The sequence below is a fragment of the Theropithecus gelada genome, chromosome 15 (assembly GCF_003255815.1).
Source record: "Theropithecus gelada isolate Dixy chromosome 15, Tgel_1.0, whole genome shotgun sequence".
Taxonomy (NCBI): domain Eukaryota; kingdom Metazoa; phylum Chordata; class Mammalia; order Primates; family Cercopithecidae; genus Theropithecus; species Theropithecus gelada.
The window spans coordinates 36,507,202-36,517,813 of record NC_037683.1 but is presented as its reverse complement, the minus strand read 5'-3'; the positions used below and the strand labels follow the sequence as shown (position 1 = coordinate 36,517,813).

The 10,612-nt window shown below is 40.1% G+C and overlaps 1 protein-coding gene across 1 annotated transcript; it reads right to left on the bottom strand.

Annotated features, from left to right (window-relative positions):
- Window positions 1–8,955: 8,955 nt before the first annotated feature.
- Window positions 8,956–9,934, bottom strand: LOC112608680 (olfactory receptor 13C4-like). Its single transcript, XM_025360712.1, is given in 2 exon segments — window positions 8,956–9,302; window positions 9,305–9,934. Coding segments are annotated over 2 exon segments (954 nt in total). The 5' UTR covers window positions 9,912–9,934.
- Window positions 9,935–10,612: the final 678 nt, after the last annotated feature.

The following is a 10,612-nucleotide window of genomic DNA, read 5'->3' as shown; positions in this document are numbered from 1 at the left end:
CCCTTAACACAGGTATGTATGATTTGAGGTAGCTATCTTTGAAAGCCATGGCTTCTTGGGTAAAAGTAAGTGAAAAGGAAGGGAGAGGAACCTTTGGAGATCTTGAAGTTTAAAAAAAATAAAAGGAAAGAAAAAAAGGAAAATTTGGATCCTGCAAAAGAAAAAGACTGAAATATCAGAAAGCATACAATTCCTCCTCATGTAGCCAGGCAATATGAAAATGCAGGAGGAGGAGAATCAAAGAGCTTTCAGGACAGAGAGTAAAATTGGCTTTAGTAAGCTAAAGCTATAAAGAAGTAAAGCAATCATGTAATGAAATTTTACTGCACGTCACAGACAGATGAGGGCACTTGTGACCTAAAAATGTTGTAAACTATCCAAAATAATGGAATGAATAGATTAAAGTAGGCTACATTCAAAGCTACTGTAAAATGAAATAGAAAATGAGAATCAAAACACCTTAGCTGATGGCAGTGTCTGCCCCTGCCCATCAAAAGTAAAAATACACAAGAAGGAAAAATGGTAACACAACACTACAAACTGATAAATATATATATATATATATCCTTAAACAAGCATTTTAGGGGAGTTTAAAACCACATTGAATCAGAAATTCAAAAATATAAAGGAAAGGAACATAATGACACACCAGGAAGAAATTAAAAGATAATTGATTGAACTCAGAAAAGAAATAAAAGAAAAAACTAATTTTGGAAATGAAGACTAAAATAAATGTAGCCAAGGTAAAAATATAGATTAAAATGAAATGTAATAAGGGCCTTGAATAAAGGCAGTAAAGCAATCAACAAAATAAAGTTCAAGAAAATCTGTTCATACTTAGTTGAAATGAAACACAGGCAAAGAAGAAATATCATTTCTTTTACAAGTATGTAAAATCTGAATCTCTAAAACAGAAAATAAAACAATAGAATATAATTAATATTTAAAACAAGTTCAGGAAAAATTTCTGTAAATAAAGAAATGCGGAAAGCATCACCAGATTCCTAGAAACATTTATACAGCATAATCAATCCCAAGACATAGCCCAGTACAACTATTAAAGTTTAAAATAAAAACAAAAAATCTTCAAGTTTTTAAAATAGAAAGATTAATACTTTACAAGGGAAAGAGTCTTAATTCAGCATCAGACTTCTCAAAATAATCATATAATGTAGTGCATTTTCAAAACACTCAAAAAATACATACCAAAAAATTTATATCCATTCAAATTGTCCTTCAACTATCAATGCTATTAAAATATGTTTGAAAGTGCAAGATCCAAGGAATGCTATACTCACAATCCCTTCGTGAAGTTGATGAGAAAATAGTCACTCAAACAAAAAAAGATACAGAAACTTGGGCAAAAAGCTAAGTGGAAAGCATTTAATACATTTAATTAGAGATCTAAGAAAATAAACAAAGCTGGGAATGAGGATGCAAGTATAACATATGAATGTTGTATGTTCTGACAAAATAAAAATGATACAATCAGAAAAGCTACAGGGAACATCTGCTTCTTGCAATAATAAACTAGCTAGGACCAGTTTTAACCTTGATCATGAACTATTAGAAAATTGGACAAAATAAATAATAGTTTTTAAAAATTGATCAATCAAGGCAGAACTGTGACTTTGGGGGAAAGAAACTAAAATTAAGAGAACCTGTTAGACTCTGGTTCGTGGAAAAGGATCCCAAAAAGATCACAGTGGTCTCACTAGATTGAGAAGGATCAGAATAAAGTTCAGGAGACTGGACAACTAGAGTTTACAGTGAAGAGCTCTGAAAGTAAAAAAGCTAGGCAAAGAAAAAGCTCCAGAGACCACCAAAAGGGTTCCGTGGTGGCTGCTGCGAGATACCAAGCCACACATGGGGAATGCTGAAACCTCATGGATCCAAGCAGAGAAGAACTAATAAAGAGCTACAAGCCCAGCTATTCCCAAAGCTCGCAAAGGTTTGGGGGACATTTGGGAGACATTCAAGCAACCAAAGTGGAATATCTTCACTGACTATCCAGAGCATTTATTAGATACCGATGAATTGTCAGATAACAGTAGGATAAATGTAAAAGAAATGATGGAGTCAGAAAATCACTGAAGCAGCTTCGTTGTCTGGGGAAATACATGTGGTTCGTCACCATATGCCACACAGATTAATGACATGGACTCACACACATGGAGCGGGTTAAGGAGCAGAAAGTTTAATAGGCAAGAAAGAACAGCTCCCCTGTACAGAGCTGTGTGTGTGCGTGTGTGTGTGTGTGTGCGTGTGTGTTTGTGTGTGTGCGTGCGTATGTGAGAGAGAGAGGGAGAGAGAGAGAGAGAGAGAGAAGAGAGCGCAAACAAAAACTTTATTTTAAGGAATTGACTCATGCACTATTGGGGATGCCATATCAGATCCACAGGGCAGGCAAGAAATTCTGGCAGGCACTGTTGTAAGCTCGAGTCTGAAGACACTATGGAGGCAGAATTCCTTTCTTTTCTGGGGAACTCAGTTTTTTTAATGTTTACAGCTGACTGATTCTATAGCTATTTCCAAATAAAAAGATGTAATAACTTTATGGATGCTCAAGTTCTTTCAAGATGGCCAAATAGGAACAGCTCCGGTCTGCAGCTCCCAGCGAGATAGAGGCAGTAGGTGGGTGATTTCTGCATTTCCAACTAGGTACTCTGTTGATCTCATTGGGATTGGTTGGACGGTGGGTACAGCCCACAGAGGGCGAGCGGAAGCAGGGTGGAGCATTGCCTCACCCGGGAAGTGCAAGGGGTCAGGGAATTCTCTCCCCTACCCAAGGGAAGCCCTGAGGGACACAGCCTGAGAAACCCTGCACTCTGGCTCAGAGACTGCACTTTTCCCACAGTCTTCGCAACCCGCAGACCAGGAGATCCCCTCCGGTGCCTATCCCACCGGGGCCCTGGGCCTCAGGCACAAAACTGGGAGGCCATTCAGGCAGACACCGGAACTAGCTGCAGGAGCATTTTTTCCATACCCCCGTGGTGCCTGGAATGCCAGCGACACAGAACCATTCACTCCCCTGGAAAGGGGGCTGAAGCCAGGGAACCAAGTGGTCCTGCTCGGCGGGTCCCACTCCCATAGAGCCCAGCAGACTAAGATCCACTGGCTAGAAATTCTCGCTGCCAGCACAGCAGCAGTCTGAGATGGACCTGGGACGCTCAAGCTTAGTGGGGGGAGGGGTATCTGCCATTGCTGAGGCTTGAGTAGGAGGTTTTACCCTCACAGTGTAAACACAGCGGATGGAAAGTTCGAACTGGGCGGAGCCCACCGCAGCTCAGCAAGCCTACTATGGCTCGACTGTCTCTCTAGTTTTCTCCTCTCTGGGCAGGGCATCTCTAAAAAAAGGCAGCAGCCCCAGTCAGGAACTTATAGATAAAACCCCCATCTCCCTGGGACAGAGCACCTGGGGGAAGGGGCGGCTGTAGGCGCAGCTTCAACAGACTTAAACGTCCCTGCCTGACGGCTCTGAAGGGAGCAGCAGATCTCCCAGCACAGCATTTGAGCTCAGCTAAGGGTCAGACTGCCTCCTCAAGTGGGTCCCTGACCCCCATGTATCCTAATAGGGAGACCCCTCCCAGCAGGGGCCGATAGACACCTCATACAGGAGAGCTCTGGATGGCATCTGGCAGGTACCCCTCTGGGACGAAGCTTCCAGAGGAAAGAACAGGCAGCAGTCTTTGCTGTTCTGCAGCTTCCGCTGGTAATGCCCAGGCAAACAGGGTCTGGGGTGGACCTCCAGCAAACTCCTGCAGACCTGCAGCAGAGGGACCTGACTGTCAGAAGGAAAACTAACAAACAGAAAGGAATAGCACGTCCACTCGGAGACCCCATCCGAAGGCCACCAACATCAAAGACCAAAGGTAGATAAATCCACGGAGATGGGGAGAAACCAGTGCAAAAAGGCTGAAAATTCTTTTCAACAGTTTAAAAATGTAGACATAATTCTTAGTTTGGGGGACACAAAAATACAGGTAGTGGGCTAGGTTTTGCACAGAGTTGTTATTTACTGACCATTAAATTCAATAATAGTATTGTAACTATATGATGATAATTGTATTATGGTTACGGTAAAAGAATGTCTTTGATGCTAAGAAGACAGAGTAAAATACTAAGGAGTAAAGAGACATAGTATCTACGCCTTACTCTCAAATAGCTGTATATAAATAAATCTATATAATATACACACATACATGTATATATAAAGAGAAAGAAATGATAAAACAAATGTGGTAAGATGTTAATATCTGAAGATTCTGGGTGAAGGCTTAAAGGAAATTCTTTTGTGATTCTTGCAATTTCCTGTAAGTCTAAAATTATTTCAAAACAAAAGATTTTTTTTTCCAGTACTTGCTTAAAATAATCTGGAGAAAGGGGATAACTAAGTACAGATAATAATAAAACGATGAGCTCCTAATTAAAGATAAGTGGCACATGAGGTTTAAATAATTATTTTTCTTTTATTACCTGGAATTTTCCAGAATTAAATGTTTACACACACACACACACACACACACACACACCCACCCAGACATGTAAAAATATCGGGAAGCCCTTAAAGTATCATTAACGAAGCATGATATAATTTAGGGGAGGGGATACAACTTAACAAGAGAAGTTAAAAATTTATATCAATTTCCATAATAATTTAATTTTCTAAAATTTATTCTGTAAAAACCTAAAAAGTTGCACACACATTTAAAAAATACTTTCCAAATAGTAACTCCAGGTGTTCATGGTACATAACAAAAAATGATTAATTTTATGACTCCAAATTAGTGAGAGAATAATAAAATTTTAACAATTGTTGGCTATAGGAGGTAGCAATCATGAACATTTTTTACTTTTTTGTACTTCTCCACAATTTTTGAAATTTTCTAAAATATTTATTATTTGCCACAAATTCATATGTGTAATAATATTTTGAGATTTCTCAATTTTCTGGGAGGACTGATTAGTTTTAAAACTGTTAATTTTCTGAGCATTCATCAACATGAATAGAACTTGTTTAAACTGGAACAATATTGTAGCAACTTTTTGTAGAGCAGTGGAAAGCATTTGAACCAACTTTTATAGATAAATAATTCAATCTGATATTAACACAGACATGAGATGCTGGCTCTCTTCCCCGTGTGAAAAAAATAATAATAATAAAGTGCTTAAGAGACAACAGAAGCAGGACCTTGTCATACTGACATGTTCCTAAAAGCTGAGTGCCATAAGTCAAAGTTGGGAAAAAACTAAACTAGGGTCAGAACGACATGCAGGACTCATCCCAGTGGGAATGGGCAGAAGTTAAAAAGCCTTACCCAGAGAGTGTGGTGCACACTTCTCCTAATCGAACCAAAACCAGCATCCAGTGTGATTCAAGTTAAGTAAAAGGAGGGACCCACAGCTGGAGGTTTATTGTACAGCCCATGCTTCCTGGTAGGATAGTAACACTGCAGCAGGACTTCAGTGACTAGATCACTTAAGCCTAAACCAAGGAAGTGGATTGGCTGGGCATAAACCCCCATGTAGGAGGTCAGGGGTCATTTCATGGCTCTAAAACCAATAGAAAAAGGAAATTTACATAGGAAATTAAGGCTAAAACCAGCTGTAAAAATGACTGGCGATGTACAGCAAGGATGTTCTGTGCTTGGTCATGTCAGAAGAATCCACAGAAAAAGAAACAAAAAGGATTGTAATAGGTTTACTGAAGAGTTTAAACTCACTGGAATGTAAAATGAAATAGTTTTCTTATCCCAGTCACTAATTTCAGCCTTTTTGGAGAATGAATTCTCTCAAAAATGTCTGGTTTATCTTGTTGATGTCCCAAACACTTCCGATTATTTTCAGCCTAAAATATTCATCCTCCAGCCCTCTTCTAGACCTATTGACCTGTTCCTCTGTTATCTACAGCCTAGAGAGGGAAAGCTCAGCAAGCCCCATTCACCAAGCCAGATGTCAGCTTCTCTTTCTTTGTAGGCACCCAAAACCTCAAGAGGCTTTTTTGCAGTACCTTCTTACTTGACTTAGATTAGAACAGTGTTTCCAGTCTTCCACAGGATTCATAGTTGATGTTTTCTTTGTACAAATATGTAGGAGAATGAGCAAGCAGGTATGGTGATTGACAATGGTAGGAAGATTTATGTAAGATATATGGACCCAAATAATTGGTGGCTTACAAATAAGATGTGCTAGCTAGTATCCTTTATCTTCACTTTGGAGTCCTTACTTCAGTTCCTCAGTTGGGACTCACAGGAAAAGTCAATCTGAACATTCTCTACAAAGGAAACTAAAATGAAGTTGGGACATTACGTCAGGTATTTTGTGCACCTTACTGAATCTTTACAATAACAGTGGGAGGAGCATGGTTTATTTACTCCCTTTTTGGAAATAAGGAAACTACAGTTTTAAAAACATGAATAAACCTAGCTGATACTACTAAAGTAGTTTTGAATTTCTACTCCTGTCATCTATTTTCAAAGCTTTTGTTTGATGTTTTCTATTGTATTGCACCAGATACACTTATTTTGGATATTGCCAGAGAAAATAACTGAAGGAATTTATTGTCTTCATGAGATCTGGGTCAGAACCCATTCGAATCTGCTTACTATTAGAATTTCAGTAACAGCGGATTACTGTTCTCAGTGATTCTAGATGATCAAAGGTAGTGAGGGCAAAGAATAAAAATCTCTCCTCATAATTTTGCTTTTATCAGATAAGATTCTCAATAGTTGCACAATAATGCCATTTCTATGCTTCCTCTTTTAATTTTAAATGACAAAAATTGTACATATTTATGGTACACATGATCTTTTAATACAAGTATTGTATTAGTCCATTTTCATACTTATATGAAGAAATACCTGAGACTGGGTAATTTATAAAGAAAAAGAGGTTTAATGAACCCACAGTTCCACATGGCTGGGGAGGCCCCACAATAATGGCAGACATCAAAGGAGGAGCAAGATGAGATTTGGGTGGGGACACAGCCAAACCCTATCATTCTGCCCCAGCCCCTTCCAAATCTCATGTCCTCACATTTCAAAACCAATCATGCCTTCCCAACAGTCCCCCAAAGTCTTAACTCATTTCAGCATTAACTTAAAAGTCCATGGTCCAAAGTCTCATCTGAGACAAGGCATCTTGTCACCTGAGACATCTGCCTATGAGCCTGTAAAACCAAAAGCAAGTTAGTTACTTCATAGATATAAAGGGGGTACAGGCACTAGGTGAATATGCCCATTCCAAATGGAAGAAATTGACTAAAACAAAGGGCTACAGGCTCCATGAAGTCCGAATCCAATAGGGTAGTCATTAAACCTTGAAGTTCCAAAATGATCTCCTTTGACTCCATGTCTCACAACCAGGTCACACTGATGCAAGAGGTGGGCTCTCATGGCCTTGGGCAGCTCCGCCCCTGTGGCTTTGCAGGGTACAGCCTCTCTCTCAGCTGCTTGTACAGGCTGGCTTTTCTAGGTGCATGGTGCAAAATGTTGGTGGATCTACCATTCTGAGGTCTGGAGGACAGTGGCCCTCTTCTCACAGCTCAACTAGGCAGTGCCCCAGGGGACTTTGTGTGGGGGCTCCATCCCCACATTTCCCTTCCACACTATCCTAGCAAAGGTTCTCCATGAGGGCCCTGCCCCTGCAGCAAACTTCTGCCTAGACAACCAGATGTTTCCATAAATCTTCTGAAATCTAGGCCGAAGTTCCCAAACCTTCAATCTTGACTTCTGTGTACCTGCAGGCTCAATAATATGTGGAAACTGCCAAGGCTTGGGTCTTGCACCCTCTGAAGCCATGGCCCAGGCTTTACCTTGGCCTCTTTTAGCCATGGCTACAGCAGCTGGGACACAGGGCACCAAGTCTCTAGGCTGCACACAGCAGGGGGACCCTGAGCCTGGCTCAGGAAACCATTTTTTCCTCCTAGGTCTCTAGTCCTGTGATGGGAGGGGCTGCCAGGAAGGTCTCTGAAATGCCCTGGAGACATTTTCCCCATTGTCTTGGCAATTAACATTTGGCTCCTCATTACTTATGCAAATTTCTGTAGCAGGCTTGAATTTCTCCTCAAAAAATAAGTTTTTCTTTTCTGTCGCACTGTCAGGCTGCAAATTTTCCAAACTTTTATGCTCTGCTTCCTCTTGAATGCTTTCCTACTTAGAAATTTCTTTTGCCAGATACCCTAAATCATCTCTCTGAAGTTCAAAGTACCACAGATCTCTAGAGCAGAAGAAAAATGCCACCAGTCTCTTTGCTAAAGCATAACAAGAGTCACCTTTGCTCAAGTTCCCAACAAGTTCTTCATCTCCATCTGAGACCACCTCAGCCTAGACTTTATTGTCTATATCACTATCAACATTTTGGTCAAAGCCATTCAACAAGTCTCTAGGAAGTTCCAAACTTTCCCACACTGTCCTGTCTTTTTCTGAGCTCTCCAAACTGTTCCAACCTCTGCTTGTTACCTAGTTCCAAAGTCAGCTCCACATATTCAGGTATCCTTATAGCAGCACTCCACTACCTATTACCAATTTACTGTATTAGTCCATTTTCATACTGCTATGAAGAAATACCCAAGACTGGGTAATTTATAAAGAAAAATAGGTTAATGGACTCACAGTTCCACATGGCTGGGAGGCCTCACAATCACGGTGGGTGGTGAAGGCAAAGAAAAGGCACATTTTACACAGTGGCAGGCAAGAGAGCAGGTACAGGGGAACTGTGCTTTTAATGAAACCATCAGTTCTCATGAAATTTATTCACCACTATGAGAACAATATGTGAAAAACCCACTTCTATGATTCAGTTACCTCCCACCAGGTCAATCCTACAACATATGGGGACTATGGGAGCTCCAATTCAAGATTTGGGTGGGGACACAGCCAAACCATATCATATATACATTGTGAAATGGCTAATGCAAGCTTATTATACGTAAAAGACTCATATATCCCTTTGGTCTTACTGGTTAACAGTTTTCCTACTGAGCAAATATTTTATAGCAGCTTTTACATCTTTATTTCTCAAGCTATAGATTATGGGGTTTAACATGGGGGTCACAACCCCATAAAACATGGAAACAAGCCCCTCTGTAGCTTGCAAGTTGTCTTTCCCAAGGAGGCCCTGGGACTTCAGTTTTGCATACATAAAGAAAATGGTACCATAAAATATGATCACCACAGTCAGGTGAGCTGAGCACGTAGAAAATGCCTTGCGTCTTCCTGTGGCTGAGTTCATTTGCAAGATGGTATAGAGGACGAACATATAGGAGAAAAAAATCACGAGCAGAGGAAGAACTAGGAAAGCAGATTTGACACTGCTAGGGTAACAATATTGAGAGATATATCAGCACAAGCTAATTTTAGGACAGCTAAGATCTCACATAAGAAATGATTAATAATATTGTTCCCACAGAAAGGCAATCACATGGCAAGTGATGTTTGCACAATTGAATTGATTCCACCGGAAAGCCATGATACAGAAGCCATCAGTACATACACCATGTTGCTCATGATGATGGGGTATCTCAGAGGGTTACAGATGGCCACGTAACGATCAAATGCCATCATGCCAAGGAGGAAACATCCTGTTGACCCCATCGCGAACCCAAAGAACATCTGCACTGCACATCCAGAGAAGGAAATGTTTCTTTCCTTTGAGATTAAGCTCACCAATGTTGAGGGAATGGAGGAGGTTGTATAGCAGATATCCAGGAAAGAGAGGTTGCCCAGAAAGAAGTACATGGGCATGTGAAGATGAGAATCCAAGATGCTTGCTATGATCAGAACACCATTGCCAATTAGAATCACTACATACATAACTAGAATCAGAGCAAAGAAAATGATCTCAAGTTTGGGGTAACCAGAGAGTCCCAGAAGAATGAATTCTCTCACAAATGTCTGGTTTACCTTGTCCATGTCCCAGCTTTCAGGATGCCAAAGGAAGACCCAGTGTATAATATTTTCACAGCCAAGCAACAAACGTAAAAAGTAACTTGAATAAAAATTACTCTAGAGTGAAACAGAGACTGTTTTAAAGCTCAGCCATTGAGTTATCTTCAACAGTATTTGTACCTAGAATACAGCCACACTAGGATGCTGAGAGTTTCTATGCCCTGTATCTAATACGTGAAGATCTACCTAGGATCAGAAGTAAATTCAGACACAACTTTTCTTATTATTGAGGACAACCCAAGTTGAGTTTTCTAAAAGCCTTAGACTATTGCAGAAGACAAACCTAACTTCTTCATTTAGTCAAGTCCAGCAAGAGGGCTGCAAAGAAGGAAAAAGACAACTCAACAAGAACTGGAATTTTGACCCAGTGTTTAACAGAAATGTTTAGAATTTTAAAGCAGGTTAGATGTTCATGTACATTTGTTTGTCTGCCTAAAACTCTGAGTGTCTTTCCGGTCAGTTAAATGTGTATTTTTATGGGGAAGACATTTGATAATAGTAAATTGAGCTCCATACACTGCAATTTAACATCTGTTCAAAGGTAAAGTTAGTTGTTGATCTCATTCTAACATCCCACTCTTACTATTTTGTTATTTCCTACGACAAGACCATGGTGTAGACCAGCTCTACAGGTATATATGATGGAGAATCTTTAGAGAACAATA